Genomic DNA, 24,770 nt, shown 5'->3' with positions numbered 1-24,770 from the left:
ATCAGCATTGAACATTGAACATTGAACATTGAATATTGAACATTGATGTATGAGGAACAACATTTCTGCAACACAGTCGTTAAGCCCAAACCCATACCTCGGCGGAGTAGCGGCAATCAAAGTTCCCAAGAGATAGACGGGAAGGTGGTAAGAGTGCACGCAGGGTACAGGAAGAAGAGAGATACAAGTGTGTGGATTGCCCATGTGTATTTAGTGTCCCTAGAGGTCTATTATAGAGCGAAGTGAGGTATTGAGAAACCGTCATCGGTGTCCAGGACGCTCCAAGATGAGCACCAGCTGCCCAGTTTTCCTCTGAATTGAGCAGGGGCTCTCCTTCACAATGATGAGTAGGTTCCTACTCATCAAACATGACCATAAATTCCGTTCTGCTCCTTTAAAACCAGTAAAGTAGATCGAAAATTGATTTAGTCAACGACAAGATCTCTTTCAGACCTGGTGGAATGGTGGTTAGCGGCGCTACAAAACCACATGGGATTCTCTTTGAAAATGCTCCGACCTACTTGGAAAGGACAAAAAGCTACCCAATCTTCCTCCTCCTGGAACAGACACTCTCTTGGAGCATTGTGAATAGGGAGCGTTTCCCCTCTTACCAAGTAAGAACGAAGACGGAAAATTGATTAAATTAACAGCAAGATCTATTTTAGCGCCTGGTGGAATGGTTAGTGGCACTCCAAAACTGCATGGAAGCATGAAATTCTCTTTCCAAACGCCCTGACTTACCATCAGAACGAGCTGCCGTATATTCATCCTCGAGGCAGGAACTGTTTTCCAACTTGAGGACATTTCCAGTAAAAATGGGCCGCGAATTATCCACTGAGCTTGAGCAAGCACGCAGGCTAGCCATGCTCCTGGCTTGTGGCAGCTGAGTTGATAGGTCGATGTTTTGGGGAGAAAAGGGAGACTGCAACTTCCGAGATTCACTGGAAGGTACGAGGCAGGAGCCACTTAACAGGCAGCGTTACGTAGGGAAGGTGCACTTGATAGGATTACATAACATAATACATAGTACATAGTAGTAACATAGTAGCATAGTAGCATATTGGTGCTTTGGGTATATTCCGCAGGTAGCTGGTAAAGTGAAACACATCGATCGTGCAAGAATGAGTAAATAAAAATAAATTGTGGGCTCGTTTCATCATTCTAGGATCCCTTCGCTTTCGCTTTAGGTCGGGATGAAATGCTGGGAGTCCGTCTCCTGCTGAGAAAAGCTCTCGGGGAAGGCTGCGATTCCGCCAATGATGCCGATCGCCATGAAGCACAAGCTGATGATGGACCAAATGACACCCCAGCACTGAGAAGATCCTCCATACCGCTTGGCGAAAACGCTGGCGTCGGAGCTGTTTACTTTGCGCAGAATGAGATCATCGCACTAGGAGGTGTGTTTGTTAGCTTTGTCGATCAATAATTGGTTAGAGGGGACGGGTTCATACAATATCCCAAACACTATAAAGGGCAGACATGACACCAATGAAGAGCTATTCAGTTTGTATTAGCACAGGTTCAGCAGAAGAGAATAACTTCTCGTGATCCTTCAAACGTACCACCACCCATCGTAAAGCCTCGCCGTGGGCAATGAACCAGCAAGCCACGAGCAATCCCACGGCCAAAAGAACAGTCATGATGGTCAGCCAGTCCCGTCGGGCCCACCACAAAGTCAACAGGAAGCAAACACCAAGGACGATGCTAGCTATTTTCGATGCGACAATATCAAAGCCGGCGAAGATCAGGAGAGCGCCGATGATGGATGAACCGAGATAACCAGCGGGGAGGGTGACAGCGCTCATTCCTCCTTGCATGTGGGTAACACCACCCTCGTGAGGATCCAGGCTGATTGATTTGACTCTGCCGCCGGTGCAGCAGGCGGTTATGGCATGGCCGAACTCATGGAATGCGATAACCAACATCTACTCGGAATGGTCAGATCAGGCAGCCACTTAGAGAACGGGGAAGGGAGAAAAGCAAAAAGGGCTTACCTTGAAGGGCCAAAGAACCCAGCGGACATAAGGGAGATTCCATAGCAAGGCGATGACCACAACATAGACGGCCATAACACCCAGAGTGATACTTTGGGTATGGTTGACGGATAAACCCCGTTTCGCTAAATGCGGGGCCGCCTCGACGGCTCGTTGCCCGAGCGCCTGGTATAACGCTGGCATGGTGGATGATGTGTTCTGTGGTGACTAAGGAGGTATAAACGCTCAAAATGGGCTGTGAAAAGAAAATGAAGTTGCAAAAGACAGCCAGTGCCAAATTTAACGAGGGATGAAAGATGAAAAGATCAAGATCAAGGACGCGCGGAATGGCACACACGCGCAGCCCCGTCTGTGGCTTGGCAGGGACCTAATGGGGTTTAGCGTGTGGCTCAAGCCTAATTTTAGCTCGCCGAGGTTCTTTTTTCTGTTTCAGCCCTGGAGCACTGGAGCCCTGTTGCCAATGTCGATCGCAGGCAGCAGAATACAAGCAGTCATTCAGGATAAGACGGTGAGTACTGTGTAAGCTTTATGAGAACATTGACCTATGGTCTCAGACGTGGGAGTTCAGATTCCAGGTATACTTCGCGAGTAAACAAAGCCACACGTGACCCTTGTTTACTTGCGAAGTTGAAGTATACCTGGTCACCAAGGTAACCCACACCGATTTTCAAACTTGTCGTAAACTTATAGGCTAGAAAATAAAGATTCGCAATGTGGATGGAATTATAATTCAAGTTCCAAGATTTCTCTTCCAGGTGGTGTTACTACTAGTAGTAGCCCTGGAGTACGGAACTTGAAGACTGCCAGTGGTGTGACTCGGAGACTCGGAGAAGTAGCTCGGGCAATATATATACTCCGAGGCAAAATCAACATGGTGACATTTTTACTACCTTCGATGGATGGATGTCCTTGAATTTCCAATCATCTTGTAATTTTTTTTAACCATCCAAGATTGGAGTATTGGCTTCAACCAGATGAGAGATGATTGCTGATACCAGTAGAAGACTAGTGTCTGGGAATTGCCTTGCTAAGCATAATCCCGTAATGATGCGAAAGTGTCGATCCGGCAACTGAAATCTACTATTTCTAGAAACTGGATATAGTAATACTAGTACCGGCAACATGAACCTTGGAACTCCAAGTCCGTTCCTATTTGGGGCCGCCAGATGCAACGCTGACCCCGCAAAACCCACGCTCCCCTTGAACTTTCCCTTTCCCTTTCCCTTCCCCACCCCCACACGCCCCCATCAAATGCCGGTGCCCTGCTTTAAAAGCCGATGGAGGGACCTAAGCACCTGAAGAATGGAAAAATCTGACGGTACACAAATCGTTCAACCTCGAAACCCATCGACCACACGGTCGCGCTACCACCATGGTCGTCCTCCTGCCCTTACTCTCATTGCTGGGCAGTGTCGCAGCCCAACCGATCGACCAGGAAAAACCTAACTACCACGACAATGCTGGAGTCCTGAAATACGTCAATCCCATGATCGGCACCTATGGAACAACCCCCAATGGCAACGGAGGCATGATTCCGTCGATATCAACACCATTCGGCATGACGCGCTGGACGCCGCAAACGCGCGAGAATTTCATCTCGCAGGTCCCCTACGGCGCGAGTGATCGTCTCATGCATGGCTTCCAGGCCACTCACCAGCCTGCCATCTGGATGGGTGAGTCTGGCCAAGTGGTGATTACCCCGGGAATGGGTGATGTGCAGCCTTTATTCCAGAACCGAGGACTTGCTTTCCGGAAAAGTGATGAGCGGAGCACTCCGTATGTCTATGAGGTGCTTCTAGACGCGACCCAATTGATGAATCGCGACTGGAATGCCACGGCTGAAGCGGCAGGTGATGGGCCTGATCCTGGCGGTGCTGGCGCAGTGCCAAGTGATGTACAGGAAGGGAGCAATGGCAGGGTACGAAAGCGCCACGAGGAGCAGAATACTTTGGACAGCAGAAATGAACAAGCGGCGGAGCACCAGCGATCAATTCAGGTAGGTGTCATACTGGAATTTTTCTTCCTTTGGACTGCAAGTTCTCATGCACTAACTATGCCGTAGGTTGCTTTATCCGCGAAGTCTCATGCCAGCCATCTTCGATTCGACTTTCAAACAGATAAAAAGACACCGGATGACGAGCGAGTCTCGCCCTGGGTTTTCGTTCAAGTTTCTCGCAGAAATTGGACCGGAGAAGTGCATATCGATGCCAACCGAAGAGAAATCTATGGGTATAACACAGAGCGTCAAGACTATCTACTGGGACCCGATCACGCCCCGTCGTTCAAAGGATATTTCGTTTCCCAATTCTCAGAGCCCTTTGTCGCGCAAGGCGTCACGAACGGAAACGAAACCGAGGGCGCTCTGGAAAGAACTGGCAATTTCACCGGCGCATACGTCAAATTCCAGAAAGATACTACTCGAGTGGAAGTTCGGACTGGTGTTTCCTTTGTTAGCATCGAGCAGGCGCGAAGGAACCTTGAAATCGAGACTCCGACCAGTTCAACGATCGAGGACACTGTGAAGGACGTGAAGCAAGCTTGGCTCGAAAAGCTTGGGCGTGTATCGATTGAGGGAGTCAACAAGACTGATCCAGATCAAAACCCTCGCACAATTTGGTATACAGGGCTGTTCCATTCTCTCCAGTATCCGAGTGATTATTCAGAACCGCTTTCCGATGCCGATAACTCTTCGCGAATTTTCTACTCCGGATACACCGATAGTGTACACACAAGCGACGACTCATACTACCAGTCATGGTCGATCTGGGACACTTACCGGGCCGAGCACTCCGTTTTGACACTATTTGCACCCGAGAGAGTGAACAGCATGATGCGATCTCTGCTTCGCATCTTCGACTGGTCAGGCTGGCTGCCCATGTGGGCTAATGTCGTTGAGACGAACATTATGATCGCAACCAATGCCGATGCAGTGCTCGCCAACGCGCTCGAGCGAGGCTTCCGCGACTTCAACGTCTCCAAAGCATGGGAGGCTGTGAAGAAAGATGCCTACACCCCACCCGATCATGATACCGAGCTCCTGTATTACGACCGCGAGCCTTTTACCCCTGTCGAGGCTCGCGCTGGCCTGACCGCGTATATGAAGCAAGGATGGGTGTCGAACGATGGGTGGTCCGAAGCCGGAAGTCGCACGTTGGATTATTCCTTCGATGATTTCGCATGCTCAGTTGTTGCTCAGCATGCAGGCGTTGAGCAGACCGCAATTGATGCCTTACGCACCCGCAGTGGTAACTACAAGCATATTTGGAACAACGAGACGCAGTTCATGCAGGCTCGCAATGCGAACGGTAGTTGGGCCAATAACACTTGGGGCTGGACAGAAGGGGATGACTGGGTCTACACATTCGACGTCATGCATGATGTGCAGGGTTTAGCCGAACTCTTTGGTGGGCCCAAAGCCATGGCCAAGAAGATGGATACATACTTCCAAGGCGGGCACAATGATCAAACAAACGAGCCTAGCCACCACGTTCCCTACCTTTACTCCATGCTCGGCTACCCCGAAAAAGCCGCTGACACCATTCGCGAAATTGCCTGGTCAAATTACAATGCCACTAGCGGGGGCCTTGGCGGGAATGAAGATTTGGGTCAGATGAGTGCCTGGTATCTGTTTACTGCGCTCGGCTTCTACCCCGTCAATCCTGCTAGCGACGAGTATGTTATCGGTACCCCATTTTTCGAGAAGGTATCGATCCGCCTACCAACCGGTGCCGCAAATGGAGGTAGGGAAACCAAGCAACTGGAGCACGTTCTGGTCATCAGCGCGCCCGGAGCCCCCAGCCAGCCATATATCAGAAGCCTCAAGATCGATGGGAAGCACATTGCCTCGCCTATTATCAAACACAGTGATATTGTCGGCGCGACCCGAATCGACTTTGAGATGAGCGGGGACCCAACAACCTGGGGCACACGCCCTGCCTGGTCAAACAGAGGATGATCATTTGACCAGTTCCCAGACCAGAGAATGTTCAATACATTCAACAGGACCTGGCGCTAGTCCGAACAAAGAAGGACCATAAGCAACGACTTTGATCAAATACCCCAGATAACCAACCACCTGTACATTTCTATGAGAGGCCATCTTTACATATAGCTTGCCCAATTAAAGTCAATGGGCCGATCTGATGGCGTGATTTAGTTTAAGCATGGATGTCGGCACCCCGGCAAGAATGAGGCAACAGCTGCAGGCCCGATAATCCGCCGCAAAGTCAATTCCTCCGCGTCCATCGGGATTATTTAGTCGACATTCATTTGTCGGGTCTTTCCTTTGCCATTTTAGCGCTTATAGCGTGCCTTGTGCGTCACTTTCGCTCCGCCAAGTCGAGAGTGTGGAGTCCCCACAGTTTTTCGGCACGAGGCGAGATGCCGATTTCCTCGATCCTTTCCTCCGCATAATCGTGGCTAGGAATAGATCTGGGTGGGTATATATTCGCGATCAGCTTCTTCACGGAATATTCTGCACTTCGATTACACCCGAAATCCATTGAAGAACGCGGAGTGCGGCAATGCGTTTAGACGATGAGCCGGACTTTTACCGAGCGGTTGCTCGATACGACCCGAGTGGATCCGAAGCAGTGGGGATAAATCTGGAGAAACAGCCAACGACGCCAGGGCGTGCAGACGATCGTCATTGAAAACCTTCCGAAATTGTCTGTCCCTGTCCGTCATCCAGAGATTAGTGAACGCCGTTGACGGAGATTTCTCCATAGTGGGCCGGCGTGTAGTTGGGATCTCGGCAGTTTCGGAGGAACTATGGAAGGTTGCGCGAAGCCGTGAGCTGCAGTTAAATACTACGACCAGGGTCGCGCTGCTTATTGCTCTTTAACCAAAACTGCCGCTGCAAGATGTTTGGACCAAAGGCTTGGATCTGGGCGACTATCGCCGTGCCCACCCTGGCGGCGAAAGCCTCGGTGAACCTGGGTAATGGGTTTGATTTGACTGTCGACAAAGACTCTAACCACCTGTCTATTGCTCGTGGAAACAGCTCCATTTGGGAGACTGTCGCTGGAAAGCCATTCCTGAGTGCCTCCTCTGGAGTTGACGAGGTCGTCGGCGCAAGTGGTGCATTCAACATCACCGATGTTGATAACGACAAGTGCACCGACCAGCACATTCGTCGTGTTACTCAGTCTGCTTGGAGTGGTAGTGTCAACGACAAGGCTGCCGTCGTGGAAGGAACTCTTTCTGGTTGTGGTGACGAGTCGGTTGACTTCAAATTTGCTGTCTGGGTGCCTGCTGAGCTGTCAGACCGTATTGCTTTCCATATCGACGTTAAACCCGGTTCCTCCAAGGATGCCGCCACCAAGCTGTTCCTCACCTACGCCTCATCAAATTCCGAGGACTTCTACGGACTGGGTGGCCAGGGTTCCTTTGCCTCGATGAAGAACCAGGCTGTTCCAATTTTTTCGCGTGAGCAGGGTGTTGGTCGTGGTGACCAGCCTACCACTGATCTGGAGAATGCGGATAGCTACTTCTCTGGTGGTGACCAGTTCACCACCTATTCCGCTGTTCCTCAGTACATCTCCTCCCTCGCCCGTGTCTTTCACCTCGCCGAGGAGAGCACTGCCTACACCAAGTTTGACTTCAAGGATCTGAAGGCTGTCACCGTGCGTTATGCGGCTCTGACCGTCGACGGTTACATCATCCAAGCTGAAAACATGCTGGATGGTATCACCAAGTTGACTGAGTACACCGGAAGAATGGCCGAGCTTCCCCGTTGGGTGGACACTGGTGGGTCATTTCCCGATTTCTTACAATATTTTTGAAGACGTTCTAATCATGTAATAGGTGCCGTTCTCGGTATTCAGGGTGGTCAGACTAAGGTGAACAAGATTGTCGACCAGGGTCTGAAGCAGGACTGCCCTATCGCCGCCGTCTGGCTCCAGGATTGGTAAGATACCCCTTGATCAGGTAGATAATACCTCCCTACTAACAGCAAATAGGTCTGGTACTCACTCCCAGAGTGTCTCCTACATGTCTCTCACCGTCTCCCGCCTATGGTGGAACTGGGAGTCCGACGAGAAGCTCTACCCAACCTGGAAGAAGTTCGTCCAGGACCTCCGCGATCAGCACAACGTCCGCACTCTGTCTTACATCAACCCTTTCCTCGCCAACGTGAGCACCAAGCCCGACGGCTACCGCCGCGACCTCTTCCTTGAGGCCAGCGAGAAGGGATACATGATCCAGAACGCCACTACCAACGACACATCCATCGTGTCCAGCGGTCCCGGTATTGATGCCGGAATTGTCGATCTCACTAATCCCGCCGCTCGCAGCTGGTTCCGCGATGTTCTTATTGACCAGGTCTTCAGCGCGAACGTCTCGGGCTACATGTGTGACTTTGGTGAATACACCCCCGTTACCAAGGACACCCGTTTTTACAACAAGAGCATCGATCCGATGTTCTACCACAACCAGTATCCCCGCGACTGGCCCAAGCTGCACCACTCACTCACCAAGAGCATCTCGAGCTTCAAGGAGTCTATCCTCTTCCAGCGCTCGTCCGCTCTGGGATCTCAGCGCTACATGAACCTCTACTGGGCCGGTGACCAGAACACCAACTGGGGCCTGAACGACGGAATCAAGTCCTCCATCACTGTCATGGGCCACATGGGTCTTTCCGGCTTTGCTCATGGGCACGTCGAGATCGGTGGATACACTACTACTTGGCTCGAGGGTGGGGTTGTCAACCGTACCGCCGAGCTCCTGGGTCGCTGGGGAGAATTGTCCGCCGTTTCTAGCGCTGTCTTCCGCTCGCACGAGGGAAATGTCCCCGAATTGAACGCTCAGTTCTACTCCAACTCCACCACCTACGCTTACTACGCGTACAATGCTCGCATGTTCCGCAGTCTGGCGACTTACCGCCGCAGAATCTTGGATACCGAGAGCAAGAAGCTTGGCTGGCCTTTGCTTCGTATGCCTGTCATCTACCACCCTAATGATGTCAAGGCGAAGAGCATTAGCTATGAGAGCTTCTATCTTGGTGCTGATCTGTATGTTGCTCCTGTTGTTGACTCTGGTCGCACTAGCGTTGAGGTCTACCTGCCTGGCAAGGAGACTTTCACCCACGTTTGGAGTGGGAAGAAGTACGAGGGTGGCCAGACTATTCGTGTTGCCGCTCCTTATGGTAAGCCTGCGGTCTTTGTGGTTGGCAAGCCCCAGCATAATGATCTCAAGGACTTCCTTGAGTTTTCCCGCAAGGAGAATAGCACCGTCATTCATGTTTGATTCACGTCGAATTTATGAACATGAGAAATGCCGGTATCGGTCGGCTATGTATATGGTTTTAAATATTTGTCTATTATTATAGAAATAAAGAGTTTTTGGGATTAATCTTTTGGAAGTTTGCGTACAAATCTACACCATATAAGCAAGCGCAACATTGATCTTCTCGCTACCCTGAACAATTCGAACGAGGTATGCTATGGAAATCGTCTCCGTCAATTCAACTCGATAGAGGTTGACCGGCATGTAGAATCTATTCGTTCCAAGGTTGACAACTTTAATTTCCTCGGCCCCGTCGCTCCGTTCCGTATCAATCGAAATCAACATCTTCTCGGAGAATTCGTTTAGGCAAAATACCGATGGCACGAGATTATTCAATCTGTGCTCAGTGTCTGCTCCACCGATCTGCATACCAAAGACCTGAAGATATCGGCAATTACCGCACGGCCTCACGTCAATGTTACATTTCCCCTCACCATCAGACCCCTTGCAATTATCTCATTTAGGAAATTTGTTAAGCTCAAAGCGCAGAGCTTTATAAATGACCATGAGTCGATGACAGTGAAATCATTTATCGCGTCGATAATTCCATCTCAGCACCAAAACAGTCGGGTTTTGCGAAGATGCGGCTTCGCGGTGGCGCTGTCCTTGCTGTGCTCCCACTGGCGAGCATTGGCCTTGCGAGCACGAGCGAAACCACTTCTGGCCGTGAGTAAAAAACCGTGTTTGCAACAAAGGATCGGTTCTAATCAGCGTATGTAGTGCTCCCCTTTACATATGAACCTTTCCCACTCGGCAGCATCACCCCGAACGGATGGCTACGAACTGAGCTCCAGGCATCCGCCGATGGTCTTGCAGGTCATCTCTTTGATTTCTTCCGATTTGTGAAGAACTCTACATGGATCGGTGGCGATCAGGAGTACAGGTGAATTGGGCGTGTACTGTGACTTTGAACACTGAACTGACTGTTGAGAATACAGTTCATTGAACGAGGCACTCCCATATTGGGTCAATGGATTAGTCCCACTCGCCTATACCCTACAGGATGATCGTCTGAAAGATCAAATTTCCACCGTTGTCGACTCCATTCTGGACCGTATCCAGCCAGATGGATGGATTGGACCTGAGACGCTTGCAAGCGGCGAGCGAATGATTTGGGCGCGAACTCTCGTCTTCCTTGGATTGATCAATCTCGCTGATGCGGATCCAAAATACGAGCAGCCCATTGTTGACGCTCTCCATCGCTTCAATGGCCTGATGCACTCTATGCTGAAGAATAATGGAACTGGAATGATCTATCATCAGGGTGATAAGGTAACTGCCGATGACTATGTTTGGTTCCAGGCTCGGAGCGAAGATATGGTTGTCAGCCTGCAGTGGCTGTTGGATTATCACCCTGGTAACCAGACCGAGGTCTTGAAGGAGAATATTGACATGATCCACCATTGGGCTTCTAAATGGGAGGGATGGTACTCCGAGGGCAGTTACATAACGGAAGATCTCAACGATCTTCCTCAGTCTGTGACGACTGATCAATGGCAATTCCTGCATGGTGTTACCGTTGCCGAGAGTAAGTCAGGTATATTACAGTTCGTCGTCGCCTTCATGCTAAATTGAATCCTTCAGGCCTGAAGTTTGCAGCTGTTTACCGGCGTTCAAATGCCAACGAGAGTCTTGTCACAACCGCAAAGAACGGGGTAGGTGCTCAAAAACTCGGGATCGGTGAATGCCTATCACTAATTCATCTCAGGTGGATTGGACATTCAAATATCACGGCGCGGCATCCGGTACTATCCTTGCCGATGAGCGTCTAGACGGCCTCAATCCATACTATGGCTCCGAGCTATGTACCGACGTAGAAACCATCTACTCGCTCGCCTACAACTACTTCGCCCTCGGCGATTCCTCGTATGCAGATCGGGCCGAGCTGGCCGCATTTAATGCTCTTCCGGCCGCTCTCTCTGGAGATTGGTGGGCCCATCAATATGTGACCCAGCCCAATCAGCCATATTCGAAGAATCTCACGGACGAGCCGTTCTGGAATACCGGTTCGCTCAGTCAGACCTTTGCAGTTGAGCCTGACTATCCATGCTGCACCGTGAATCACCCGCAAGGATATCCAAAGTTTGCAATGTACAGCTTCCTCAAGAATGGAGGTAGTGGTATCGTTCATTCCTTGCTGAGCCCAGGGCGTGTTCAGACGCAGATTCAAGGGAAAAAGGTCTCGGTGGACTGCCAAACTGATTATCCCTTTGAAAATATATTGTCCTATACTGTTGACAGCGATGTCGACTTCCAACTATACCTTCGCGTTCCAGGATGGGCCACCCAGGCCAACGTCCAAGGATCAGCTCATGATGACGGCGCTTCCAAGGACCCCAAAACAGACCTTATCAAAGTCAACATCCCATCCGGAACGACCAAGTTTACATACGAACTAGACATGGACCTTGTCACAGCCGACCGAGCCAATGACACTGTCGCGATATACCGTGGAGCCCTCCTTTACGCACTCCACATTCCTCATACTAGCACCTCCGGGCCTCCGAAGTTCTACGATACCCAGAAGGAATATCCGGTGGGAACCTATCCCAGCGAGGCACACGATTATGTGCTTTTGAACTCGACCGAGTGGAATGTGGCTATCGATCCCTCAACTCTGGAGTATCACGCCGGTTCGAGCGGGTCGCTACCATCGCCGACATTTGAAGATGGCCAGTTGCCGATGTACATCACTGCCAAAGCGTGTTTGATCGATTGGCCTCTGTTCAGAGGTGTGCCGGATTCACCTATTCCAAAGAGTAAGCGGTCTTGTCTCGGGGATACGTTTGAGGCTACGCTTCGCCCGTACGGAAGTGCGAAGCTGCATATGTCTGACCTGCCTACGATTGATCTTTCGGGGAAGTGAAAAGCTACTTGCACTTACTGATTGGGATGTACGGCGCCCCATAGCCGTAATTGATGGAGCGTTTCTCGCGGGGCCGCAGCGTCCCAAAATTACTAGTCCTCCCTGTATTGCAAGAATCTGCCGCAGTGAATCTATTCTACTATACAAATTGCTTGATCCTAGCGATTCCGGGTGCTGTACAGCTAGATAGAATGCCAAGTACTTTAATGTTGAGGTGCGAGTGGTTGATAACGCACCTGGGCAGTAGACTACTGAGTGAAGGGCTGAATTAGCACTAGTATCGTTAAGTCATCTATTCATATTATCTTCTAACCCATTCTCCGACCGGGGGCCTCAATGAGTTATCTATCACCTTGGAATTCTGGTTACTCAACTAGGCAAGGGTTTCGCGTGTAACCTGTTCATACGGCCGTATGTAACTCTCATTGTATTCCATTATGATCGTGGTACCAGACTTTGAATATTAACCTGGCCAGATTATTGATTTTAAACATGAAATGAACTTGAACTACTTCGTCTGAGTCAAGGGGTCCCGACCGGGTATTCAAGTTGTGAACCGAGGTTGTCCTTATACTGTAATGGGGCCGGTCTGGAGGGGTGGTTTTCATGGAGTCTGAAGCAACGTACGTATGAAGTACGGGGTTACTAGTAGTAAGCACAACGGTGTGAACAGTGGATCACCGAGGATGATCTGCTCTGGTCTGTTCGGTGCTCTGCTGCCGGGCCCATACTACTCAGAAAGGAAGCATGCGGGGGAGGGCATGTGAAGAAGCTAACCTTGGATTAGGCTTGTGCCTGGCTGGGGTAGAATATGATTGATCCAATCCTGGGATTAAAGTGGATTTATTACGGGTCCCTACGTTATTCAAAAAATAGTCGCAAAGGTTTCCGATTGCGGTATGATTGGCGTTGACCTCGGCTCGTTTGGGTGTGCAAGATGCTCCTCATCTTCATCTTTTAAAAAGGAAAGATCCCCCCTACCCCAGACCCTGAGTAGATCATGATCTCGACGTAAACAGATTAAACAGAGCATCCTCGAGCATATTTCACCATGGCCGCCTACCTCGATCTCCTCCAGCAATACTCCCAAACCGCCCTGGCGGCGCTCCCCCAACCGGCTCAACAATTACTGCTCAAGCCCATCACACAAAAGGCGCTGGCCGCTGTCGTCGCGCTGGGCTTGGTGCGCCATGTCAACAAGACTCTTTCCGCCTGGACCTTGCAAAATTGGACGCGCAATGAGAAATGGGTCTCCTCCCGTGAACTCATCCTGCTGACCGGTGGATGCAGTGGTATTGGCAAGCAAGTCATGGAGGATCTGGCCAAGACGGGCGTGCGCGTCATCATTCTCGATATCAACGAGCCCAATTTCACTCTGCCATCCAATGTCTTCTTCTACAAGGCCAATATCACCTCCTCCGCCAATATCGCCGAGGTCGCCAAGGCTATCCGCAGCGACCACGGCGAGCCGACTGTCCTGGTGAACAACGCTGGTGTCGGCCACGATGGAACTATTCTCGAGGAGCCTGAGGCTAAGATTCGTCAGACCTTTGAGGTCAACACCATCTCGCATTTCCTTATGGTTAAGGAGTTCCTTCCCGCCATGGTCAAGGCCAACCACGGTCATGTCATCACGATTGCTTCCATGGCCAGCTTTGTCGCCCTCGGAGAGATGGCCGATTACTGCTGCTCCAAGGCCAGTGCTCTTGCATTCCACGAGTCTCTTCGCCAGGAGCTGCGCTACTGGTACAAAGCGCCGAATGTGCGCACCAGGTGAGTGTACCTATTGCTGTTTGTCACCCCCTGAAACCCCAGCTAATGCGATTACTACCAGTGTCATTCACCCCATGTGGGTTCGCACTCCGATGATCAAGATGCTCACCGACCACGAAACCCAATTCCGCCAACCCATCATGACCGTTCAATTTGTCTCCGACGCCATCTGCAAGCAGATTCTGACCCAAACTAGTGGTCAAATTATCCTGCCGGCTAGCCAATCCGCCGCCAGTCTGGTGCGCGCCATGCCTACCTGGATCCAAGAAGGGATCCGCACTTTTGCTTCAGGGTCGTTGCGTCGTATGCGCAATGTGCAGCCGTATGAGAAGTAATTCAAGTTGCAAGTCGGTCTCCTGAGTCCTGACAGTTGGCGAGTTGTATATACCGGGTTTCGCACCCAATGAGACATGTTCTGCTCTTTTGTATTGATACGAATATACCATTCTGCGATTATTCCACAGCCAGATATCATACTAGTAGCCATCCCTCATACATATATCTCATGATATACTAGTACTAAACCGTAGAATGCATGTTACGCAGGAATGCGCCAAGCACTCTCACTGACAGCTGCGAGATTCCCGCGCGGCTGAATCGAATCTGACTGGTGCACAATGCACTGTCCACATGTTCTTGGATATTTTTGACCATTTGAGGGTCAATTGAATGCCAGTTTTGTGTTCTCGGGCCCTCGATGACGCAGTTGCAGATGCTTTTCCATTTTTGCCGTGCGGGGGATTCGGCAAATGCGCATTTCTCCGACGCGCAACTCCGCACTCCGCACTACCTTGAGACCCCAACTTGAAGTTGAACTGGACCTCCCCAGAGGTTCGTCCTTGATCATCTCTCTTCATTACTGCTAGCACCTTCTCCCTACCGTCAAAATGCCCTCAGAAACATCCCCCCTCCTCGGAAATGGGGATCGCTCCCCTCGATCGCGTTCACCACGGTCGCATCGCTCACTATCGACATACCTCAAACAACCCCTCGATCCACGCCATGGCGATCTACTCCTCCTCTTCTGCTACATAATCACCGGTCTCCTCGACAGTTCTGCCGTCTTCATCTGGGGCTCCTTTGTGAGCATGCAAACCGGAAACACAGTCTACTTCGGTCTTGGCCTCGTCGGCACCGACGATGATCGCTGGATCAAATCCGGTGTATCCATTGCAGGATTCTGTCTGGGCTCGCTATGCTTTGCGGCTTTTCATCGCGCGTTTGCGCCGAGACAGCGCTGGGTACTGATTGCTTCCTTCACGATTCAGTTACTTTGTATCGTGGTCGCGGCGCTGATCGTGACTCTCTTCCACTCGTCGCGGAATCAGCCGTTGAGTTGGTTGGTTCTGGTTCCGATTGTTCTCGTTGCGTTTCAGAGTAGTGGGCAGGCGGTTACCAGTCGCGTCTTGAAGTATAATGCTCTCACTAGTGTCGTGCTGACCAGTGTTTACTGTGACCTGTTTTCCCATCCGGATTTACTTTCGCCAAAGTTGATTAGGAACACGGAGCAGATGCGCAGGATTGGGGCTGTTGTTTTCTTGCTTATTGGAGTTGTCATTGGTGGATTCTGGGCACATAGTGATGTTGGCATGATGGGGGCGTTGTGGACGGCTGCTTTCTTGAAAGGGCTGATTGTTATTGCTTGGATCTTCTGGAACAAGGAATAGATGGGATAGATGGGGTGATGGATGGCGCTGAGTGGACTTTTCTTGGAGTTTTTAAGATTCACAAAGAGAGCTATGATGGACAAATCACTCTAGACTTGCAAGAGGTCAGGATAAAGAAGCACTAGCCAAGAATCGAGACAGCCGTTCTTCTACGCGATATGCTCTGCCTGGCATGCCCCGGAGGCTTTCTCATTATATGAAATAATGTAGAAATTGCAACCTTCAGTCCATGGATATTACTAGTACGCCAGTCGAGCACTGGTAGCAGGAAACTCGGCGTAAGTTATAACTATCGGTACTATGCGCAAGAGGTAGGCTTAATTGGAGGGTTGGAATAGTGAAGTCAAATATTCTATACAGCGAGAAAATGAAAAAGGTATGGACAAGAGTAGGAACTAAATGACAGGATATTATCGGTCGAGCAGTTTCGCGGACCGGGCGTATATAGATCATAGTTATGCAAACCCAGGATTAGGTGGAGTATGCCCAAACAACGCCGTTCCGCAATGGAAGAAATGTATCAAGGAAATAAAAAGAGAAAGTGGTATCGTGTGGATAAACTTGAAAGTATCGCTCGTGAGGTCAGTCGCGCATAATGAAGAGATTATGGCTTGGAGAGTTGTTCCTTGCGGAAGAAGAGTAGGAAGCCGGCACAGATGAGAAGCTGACACGACAGGGCAATCCAGAACCAGGCATTCGCAAGTTCACCAGCGCCCTTGGTCATATCGGGACTGATGGGACCAGGGCCCACCCGATTGGGGCCAAATGCGCGAGCGCAAATGGTCGCGATCGAACCAAGGACCTGCGAGGCGATGAGGGCAAAGCACATGTGGACACGCGTAAGTGTTTGAAGGAGGATAACACCGAAGCCGAGACCCTGGATGGAATCGAGCACTCCGAGCCAGAGCCAGATACTCCGAGATGCAAGAGCACCGGCGGTATATCCTCCGCCAACCCAAGGCAGATAGTAACCAATGCCCGAAATTCCCCACCAGATTTGGATGAAGCGAGGGGCACCCAGACCACAGGCGAAGACCGGGAGGAACCAACTGTGCCTCTTGGAGAATTTGCTGACGATGAAGAGGAAGGCACACCAGACAACACCGAAGAAGACGATGCATAGAATCACAATCTCCCAGGCGTGGGTGTGTTCGGAGCTCCACAAGAAACTCCAGTTACGACCGTATGGTGCACTCATGAAGAAGTTCTGCAGAATGACCGCGACAAAGTTCCAGAGAACGATCTTGCGACGGAAAAGCGACTTGTAGAAAGAAGGAACTTTACCAGGTTTCTGGCGGTAATAGTTAGGCAATCCAAAGACAAGAAGTAGACCCATTCCCCAGAGGAAAATGGCGATTGGGTAGCAAATAGCGGACATCTTCCAGGTGTTCGAGATCATGGAGTCGGAGTTCAAGATACCCTCACTAGAGGCTTTGGTAAGGGTCGAGCCCCAGTACCAAAGACCAATAACGTAGGCTTGTTGAATTCCCTGAATAACACAGGCACGGAATATCCAAGTCTCGACTGGGGCACCACCCTCGTCACCGAAGTTCGATGCGAAAAAGATGGATCCACTGGAAGAGGCAGCGGCGTAGCATCCACTGCCGATGTTTTGAATCCATCCGCGTGCGACCTCATCAGCTTGCCAATGAGCAGAGCCGATAAGAAGGAATGCGAGACCATAGAAGAACCAAGGAGTGGATAGACAAACGACGCACTTGAAGTAACGGAACACGAGCCACCAGCAGACAGAGGTAATGGCATATGTAGTGGCGATACCGTAGAGCTTCTCGGCACTTTCACCGACCTCACCAGTCAGCAATGTGATCTGGTAAGAGTTGGCTGCGATGATTTGACCCAGGGCGAGGAAGATTGAGTAGACTGGCCAATCTCCGATCTTGATTTGCATCCATTTTCTCAGACCAGTGGGAGGAACGTAGTCCTTTCCAAGTAGGAACTCATCATCATAGCTTTCGTGACTCTCACTGAGAGCGATGTGGGAAAGAGCCTCATCGTTGTAAGACTCTGCAGCTGGCGATGCGTTGTTTCTTCCACGGAAGACGGAGGGAGTTGGCGACTTGGGGTTGTTGCGACCAAGTTTGGCATTGCGGAATCGATCAAACCATTCTTGCTCACTCTTGATCAAGAACTCTTCAATACAGAGGTCGGCTTCGGAGTTGGATCCATTCAGATCCTGAAGCTTTGTCTCAAAGTTGTGGTAGTATTCACCCGTGCCATCAGTGAAGAATGGATCAACCTTTTGAAGCTTGAAGTCCTTCTTGTTACCCACGACGGAATCAAGTGAGAGAACAGAGGCATTGCTGTATCGGTTAGACTCGGAGAAAGGCTTGGATGGAGGAAGTAGAAGCTGATCGGGTCTAGGGGAACCAGGACTACCAGGAGGAATGAGAAATCTAGCATGCGTAGATTCCTGGCTGTTGCGACGCGTCGAAGGCAAAGTAAACGCCGGCGTTTGTCTTTCAGCCGCTTGGCGACGACGTCCCTCTTCAACCTCAGCTGGGGTCATAGTGTACTCATCATCACCATAAATGCTGTGCGCCATCTCTTCGTCATCGCTGCTGTCGCTGGGTGTGTTGGACGAGGTGGAGTTCTCATTCTCGTGCTCATCGACGACGCCTTCCACTGGATTGCGACGACCACGGCGACTGCGGTGACCAGGTCCAGAACGAACACCCAGAGAGAGGGATCGGTTCAGACTAGACTGAGGCTTCTCGGTCTCGTGCGGGCTGAGATCTCTGCTATAGCTCACGACTCTTGGAGAATCCAGACCGTTGATCTGGTTAAGGGTCGAGTAGCTGGCCTCTCGGGAATGCATGCCGGTCATACCAGGGGAAGGAAGAGGACTCATTGACAGTGCGTCCCGCTGGATGGACGCTCCATTAGGTGTACTGGTTCCAGAAGAAGTCAAAGGGCGTCCATGTCCCTTAGCAACCTCTCGGTCGTGGACTGCGATGGCTGTGGTTTGCAGAATCTCAAGATCCTCTACCCACTGAGCGACAGGGAAACGTTGCTTAGCAGACCTAGCTCTCATCATAGCACGGGTGTCCTCCTTCGAGCTGAGCGCAGCATCGATTGCGAGCTTGAATTGAACCAGCAAGTGAGATGTCGAGGTCGACTCCACGTTATACCACCAACCTGGCATTTGACCCAAACCACCAACGCGGGCTCCAATACCGAGGGCTCCCTTTCTTCCGAACTCCACTGCGACCAAGCCGAAAGGCTCGTCACGAGAAGGAATAAGAGCGAATTCGGCACCGGAGAAGATAAATGGCGGGAGGGCAGTGAATTCAGGCTTGGAGAAGACACGGCCGGGGTAAACCTCCATCATCCGAGCAAGTTTGAGAGCAGCGAATTTTCCATAAAGATCAATCACGGGTCCGATACAGATGACCTGCACGTTGGGACGAGCCTCTAGAACTGCGGGCATAGCGTCTGCGATGAGATCGACACCCTTTTGCATTGACCAACGACCAACGAACACCATGAGGTCGGCGTCCGGGTTCTGCTCAAGTCCAGCCCACTCTTGGGCCTGACGCTTAAGCTCTCCACGACCGGCTTCGTATTCGGCATCGACAAGAATATCCTCATCCTTGTTCTTGATGGGCTGACGGGTCCACTCTCCAACATCCGATGGATCAGGGTTAGGGAGATTTCCTACTTTGCGGAGACCCCAGAAGATAGGGTAGCGAGCATAGGATCGCTTTCCGTACTTCTTGGAAACACCAACAGCGCCGAAACCTTGTTGTTGGACTCTGAGGTAACTGGCTCCGGCGTGAAGCAAGTTGAAAACCTCACCAAATTGGACGTAGCGCCGAGCAACATCTTCTTCGAGGTTGAAAACATCACAGACCTCACGTCTCTCCTTTTGAGTGCGCATCGGCCAGAGACCCTGGAACTCAGCGTTGTGAAGCGACAAACAGGCCGGGATAGTCTCAGGAAGCAGATACAGAGGTGCGACTGAGCCGTGGTAATCGTTGATATGGTAGAGATCGATAGGGAAACGTTTGATTGCCTGGGCAATGCACTGATTCCAGGCGGAATAGTATACTGCGCTGTCCAGGTCGTCCATACGTGCTGGGTAGGGCTCGGACTTCGATTGCTGACGGAAGACGGGGGCGTCCAAGAGCACGTATGTGATATTCTTCAAGGTGTGATATTGAACCTGCACCTGGTATTCACTCCCAAGGATCTTGACAGTCATTGGATCTGCGACCCGATCGACGGGGTAATCAACACCACCGACACAGGGAACAACCCAGATCAAATCCTGATGACCGAGAGTCTTTCCCATGAGCTGTGCCATAACACCGAGACCACCGATCTTGATCTTGATCGCCCAGTCCTCGATATCGTACTCCATGGTTGCGATCAAAACCATGCGTCGCTTGCCAGAAGCCGCAGCGGCTCCAAGAGCAGTGGTACTCTGCATGAAACCAGATTTGTTTGCGAGGCGCATTAGAGGGTTCACATAATTACCCCGGTCGCTTGAGCCAGAGGGTTTGAGCTTCTTCAAGAATACCATAGGGCCAAGTCGCGACTTCTCGGTGACACCATTCTCATTGAACTTGACTTTGTAGAATGACTTCATAAAGATGTATACACATCCAACACCGGTAAGTACCGGGATGATCCAGAAGAGGACAAACATAACAATTTGAGGCGTCTGTTTGCCAGCAGGAATGAGATCGTAGCGCTGGGTGGCATCGTTGACGTATAATTTCCATGACAGGTATGGCGATGGCGGAGGCTTGGTGATGTTGAGCAAGGTACTGGTCAGAGATGACGGAGGCATGCGATCCAATATGTTGTCGCCGTCTGCATCTCCGAGGACCCAGCTTTGATCAGGCTTTCCATCGGGATTGACGCCCCAGATGTTAAGCTGACCAACAGCTGGCCATTCCGAAGTAAAGTGGTACTTCCAATATCCGTCTTCAGTATCAAGCTGGATGTTGTTGTCGAGACCACCGTCATAGCCGTATTGGTTGTATGGTCCGTTGAAGAATACGTGGGGAAAGCGACGGGGAACATCAGAGTGCCAGTTTGAATCGCCTTCCTGGACGTAATCACTACTTCCAGTCAAGCTGCTCCAGTATTCAACACGTACGTGGTTGCCCTTCCAAGCTTGCTTGCTGGTACCAGACCACGAGAGAGCTTGGGCGGTGTCATTACCACCAGTGTATTTTCTCCAGGAGGAGTATGTCGTACCCCAGTTGGTGGAATAGCGGTACTTCTCGGCTCCTGCAGCGTGGTGCTGAATGAAAAGGGTGTCGTTGTTCTCGTGCTGATGCAGGAGACTGGTCGAGTAGTTGGCTGTGGTGAACACCATGGGGTTATCGATCTGGCCAATACGGAAAAGAAAGTGATCCACAGCCCCTGTAAATGAATCTCCATCTGCGTTGCTGGCGTTCTTCAGAGTCACCCTATGGATACCATTGTAAACGCCAGTGAGTTTGGCCGACCAAACAAAACGGCTAGGAATTTGGCCCGCCCAGGAAGTCTGGGTAGCATCGATTGTTGAGCAATTCACGGTAGACTTGTCAACCTTGGCAGTATTTCCAGACTCGGTGGAGGAGTTTAACGAAAGACTCTTGGTAATGGAATCGCAGTCCATCTTCTCCGAGAAGTAGAGTTCGATGGGCAGGTCCTCGGAAAGGTTTGGAGCGACAGTGGAGAGAACAGGTGCGTCGTGGCCCGGGGTGAATCCAGTAACCATTGAGCGAGGCGTCTTAAACTGGCTTTTGGGGACATAAGCACGGAACTCGTATCTCGTCAAAGACATCTTGGAAGTGCAACCGTTGTACTCCGATGATCCGTTCAGTCCGAGCTTCTTCGGACTAGCCTCAAGCTTGATCTCGTCGTGGGGGTAGAAGAGGTTTTTCACGGTGGTTCCTTCATCGAATGGAGCAATCATTGCAGTGTCATTGTCGGAGCAATCGAACTTGTAATCTATGGTGCGATTGGTATTCTGGTAAACAAGCCACACCGGCTGATTATCTGTGTCTGTACCAAGGTCTTGGAGATTAATATTGATATCTCGAACAATGGACCAGATACCGGTCTCGGTGACAGTGCCGTTCGAACCGGGGTATATGACATCCTCAGTGGACTTTGAAAGAGTCGTAAGGGTGTAGCCATCGTTCAACACAGGGAACAGCTCACGAAGTTGATACATATGCTTCATGATGTTGCGGACAGGGTGACTGGGGTCACGATGATCATATGCAACAGATTCATTGTGGCACCCATAGCGAGCAGCTTCAATAGGCCACTGGTAGTACTGACCAGAGTCCAGTGCGAAGCACCCATGTGATCTCCAGGCTGTAGCAGGAGACATAGCCTGTCGTCCATAGATATAATTCTCCGCGGTCGCGTCGAGGACATAGAAAGCTTGCTCCTCGCCCCAAAGCGCCAGAGGAATTCCGGGAAGAAGCAATGTCGTGATAAAGGATCCAAGAAGCTGTCTCTGGACACCATCCTTGATTGAAGGCCATCGGAAAACATCCTGGTTAGTTGCCCCGAACATGTGTCGCGGGTCAAATTTGCCAGTGTTTGGGTTGATGAGATCGTTCGTTGTCATCATTGTGTTCCAAGCTTCGACCCAGTCAACAGGAAGGTCAAAGCCAGCGGCCAACTGTCCATCCATTCCCAAGAAGCGTGTCAGCATACGGTAGATTGAGTAATGGAATGCAGCACCATCAATAGCTTCGTGGCCGATTTCGCGGAGAAAGTATTGCGAGTCAGACTCATTGGTCAACTTCATGGAGTCAATCGCGTTGTCTGGCAATTGGTTTGGCTGTCTGCCCCGGCCAAGATAAATAGAGCCGAAGGTATTACCACCAGTGATTTCACCGGAGATGAAGAAATTCTCCTTGCCCACGGCACGCGCACACTCGCGATAACCCGCTGACATTTCACCAAGCGCTTCGACGGTAGATTGGGTTGCCTTATCGTATCTGAAGCCATCGATATCTAGAGACGCAATGATCATACAAGAGTGCCTAATCAGCCTATCTCGCACTGTCGGTTCCCATTCACGGAGGCGATCCTGCACCGACGCGAATTTGGCAAGTTGACGTTTCCAATCAGGGTACACGCCAAAAGCTTCGATGTCACCATATTGATCGAAGTCACTATCGTAGCAGCCGACAAGAGCGGCAGTCTGAGATTCGTTGACAGGGTATCCGTTTTCGAACCAGAAGCGAGGGTAGTTGCAGGAGTCGTTATATGAGTTACCAATATCGAAGTCGACGTAGCGGCGCTCTGATTTCCATTGGGTCTTGTATTCCTTTTCGTTGAAAGGTGTTGTCGTGTTGAGGTGTCCGTCAAAGCCGATCAAATCACCCATCCTATTAGAGGTTTATTAGTACTTGGGAGCAAAACTATCTGTGCCTGGAGGAGTCTCACGTTGCGATCGTGTTGTCGAACACGACGTACATGCCGCGTTTGTGAATTTCAGTGATAGCATCGCGCCAGACCTGAAGTGTGCCGTAATGCTGATCTAGCAATGTTGTATCTAAAGCAGAGTAACCATCGAAGCCCCAAGGTTGGTTCATGAGGGAGGTGCCGGCGAGGTAAAGAGCCTATCATCCAGTTAGAATGACACCCTTCAGTAGATATCGAAAATAACACGAACTTTGATACCCATTCCTTGCAGATAGTCAAGTGTGTCAACGAGTCCAGCGACGTCTCCTCCATGGCGCATTTGGTTGGAGTTAATATCGTGCTCGAATTGTGTGCCGTTGATGTTATCATTTGTGGGGTCGCCGTTGACGAAACGATCAAGAAAGAGTGTGTAGAATGGGAATCGCCAGTTATCTGGGGATGCATGGTATTTTCCTTTGTGATCTGGCCATTCACCCCAGTATTCTGCAGGATCTGTCGCATCCTTGTTCTGGTTTAGGTTGTATTCCAGGAAGGACTCATCGTAGGGCCAGCATGAGACTGTTGTCGCTAGCAGCGCCAATAATCCACCTGATATTGACCACCGCATGATGTATTATGATAGGAACCAAGAGGGTTCCTTTCTCTAAAACGAAAACAAAAGATGAGATGTGTAAAAGTGAGAAATCTCACCCTGCTGAGAGGATGGGGGGTTTCAGTGTCTGGGCACAACCGCAAGTATTTCGCCTCAATCTGCCTGACGACCCAGCGTACTGGACTGTGAGAACCGGACGGAAGGTTCAAGCTGATTGTGCAGGAATACGAGAGTCGAGAACACCGCCAATCTGTGAGAAATCAAAATAAATTCAAAAGAAGAAAGCGAGATTATGAAAAGATAAGTCCAAAGCACATAATGAGACAGGAACTAGCCAATTTGACAGATTAGTGGCTTCCAATTTTGCATCAAGAAAGCAAAGCCTGGAACTATTGGCATTTTTACGCGAGTTGAGACATTTCGAGATTCTAAATTTGAGAAGAGTTCGCAGCATCAATACCCATCAGCTGGCTAAAAATGGCACGTACATGTATTTCACGCTAGAATACGAGATTTACCAGAGTTCTGGGAGTATCACCCGTTAGGATCCGCCTCAATGTAGAGGAGATACTCATTCCTCGCACGCCTATTGGACTTGATGACCAGGAACCCACTGGGTCCATGCAGGGTGGAATCCTGGATGAGTACCGAACATGTCGGGGTGGTTGTCTCACGTCGGCATTACCCGCAGAAGGAAATAGAATGATTTACAAATAGATATACGGAGTACAGGGTCTTTTTATTGCCCAGGGAAAATGGATTCGGACTGGTCCCGTCATAACGGTCAAACCAGCCAGAAGTTGACACGCGCACTCCGCCTCGAAATCCCTTTGTGCAATGCCAGATCGTTGGAAATGAATTATTTTTAACCAGATTACTCTATTTTTCGATCTGGATCGCACTAGAGATATGCCAGTCTGTTCTATTTTAGAAACCAACGAAATTATTATGTTGAAGTTGTCGGTATATCTCGTATTCTTAGAGTACCGAAAGCGTGATAGCGCGACCCGGAAAAGTCGTCCCGCGTGGCTGTTGGACCGATAGCAAGGAAACGGACCGAGAGCCCTACGGGACCCGGAGGCTGCGGTAACAGGTGGGTCACAATGTTTCACCGATTGGCGTATTTGTGTATGAATTCGCTTTTCGTTCCATTTCGGGCAATCCCCATTCCAAGTGGTAATATCTGATTC

At 50.4% G+C, this 24,770-nt stretch overlaps 8 protein-coding genes across 8 annotated transcripts; 5 read left to right on the top strand and 3 right to left on the bottom strand.

The window, feature by feature from the left end:
* Positions 1-1,183: 1,183 nt before the first annotated feature.
* On the bottom strand, positions 1,184-2,177 carry N7481_000073 (M50 family metallopeptidase; the record flags this gene model as incomplete). Its single annotated transcript, XM_057259292.1, has 4 exons — positions 1,184-1,390; positions 1,452-1,496; positions 1,563-1,925; positions 1,995-2,177. 4 exons carry the CDS (start codon positions 2,175-2,177, stop codon positions 1,184-1,186), a joined length of 798 nt encoding a protein of 265 aa, XP_057127124.1.
* A 1,189-nt stretch (positions 2,178-3,366) lies between these two features.
* Positions 3,367-5,949, top strand: N7481_000072 (GH92 family glycosyl hydrolase; the record flags this gene model as incomplete). Its single annotated transcript, XM_057259291.1, has 2 exons — positions 3,367-3,990; positions 4,057-5,949. 2 exons carry the CDS (start codon positions 3,367-3,369, stop codon positions 5,947-5,949), a joined length of 2,517 nt encoding a protein of 838 aa, XP_057127123.1.
* A 907-nt stretch (positions 5,950-6,856) lies between these two features.
* Positions 6,857-9,239, top strand: N7481_000071 (uncharacterized protein; the record flags this gene model as incomplete). The annotated part of the gene is made up of 3 exons (XM_057259290.1): positions 6,857-7,742; positions 7,800-7,902; positions 7,955-9,239. 3 exons carry the CDS (start codon positions 6,857-6,859, stop codon positions 9,237-9,239), a joined length of 2,274 nt encoding a protein of 757 aa, XP_057127122.1.
* Positions 9,240-9,368: 129 nt separating this feature from the next.
* Positions 9,369-9,563, bottom strand: N7481_000070 (uncharacterized protein; the record flags this gene model as incomplete). Its single annotated transcript, XM_057259289.1, has 1 exon — positions 9,369-9,563. The coding sequence occupies one exon, from the start codon at positions 9,561-9,563 to the stop codon at positions 9,369-9,371; it is 195 nt and encodes a 64-aa protein (XP_057127121.1).
* Positions 9,564-9,859: 296 nt separating this feature from the next.
* On the top strand, positions 9,860-12,456 carry N7481_000069 (uncharacterized protein; the record flags this gene model as incomplete). Its single annotated transcript, XM_057259288.1, has 6 exons — positions 9,860-9,944; positions 9,999-10,161; positions 10,217-10,806; positions 10,863-10,933; positions 10,987-12,083; positions 12,423-12,456. 6 exons carry the CDS (start codon positions 9,860-9,862, stop codon positions 12,454-12,456), a joined length of 2,040 nt encoding a protein of 679 aa, XP_057127120.1.
* A 739-nt stretch (positions 12,457-13,195) lies between these two features.
* Positions 13,196-14,252, top strand: N7481_000068 (uncharacterized protein; the record flags this gene model as incomplete). Its single annotated transcript, XM_057259287.1, has 2 exons — positions 13,196-13,917; positions 13,979-14,252. 2 exons carry the CDS (start codon positions 13,196-13,198, stop codon positions 14,250-14,252), a joined length of 996 nt encoding a protein of 331 aa, XP_057127119.1.
* A 552-nt stretch (positions 14,253-14,804) lies between these two features.
* N7481_000067 (YoaK family protein) lies at positions 14,805-15,584 on the top strand (the record flags this gene model as incomplete). The annotated part of the gene is made up of 1 exon (XM_057259286.1): positions 14,805-15,584. One exon carries the CDS (start codon positions 14,805-14,807, stop codon positions 15,582-15,584), a length of 780 nt encoding a protein of 259 aa, XP_057127118.1.
* A 604-nt stretch (positions 15,585-16,188) lies between these two features.
* On the bottom strand, positions 16,189-23,595 carry N7481_000066 (uncharacterized protein; the record flags this gene model as incomplete). The annotated part of the gene is made up of 3 exons (XM_057259285.1): positions 16,189-22,951; positions 23,010-23,185; positions 23,239-23,595. The coding sequence occupies 3 exons, from the start codon at positions 23,593-23,595 to the stop codon at positions 16,189-16,191; spliced, it is 7,296 nt and encodes a 2,431-aa protein (XP_057127117.1).
* Positions 23,596-24,770: the final 1,175 nt, after the last annotated feature.

Source organism: Penicillium waksmanii, assembly GCF_028829765.1.
Source record: "Penicillium waksmanii strain IBT 27052 chromosome Unknown utg000001l:1.0-4852451.0:1.0-4856178.0, whole genome shotgun sequence".
Lineage (NCBI taxonomy): Eukaryota > Fungi > Ascomycota > Eurotiomycetes > Eurotiales > Aspergillaceae > Penicillium > Penicillium waksmanii.
The sequence above is the reverse complement of the archived record's forward strand: the minus strand, read 5'-3'. Positions and strand labels throughout refer to the sequence as shown.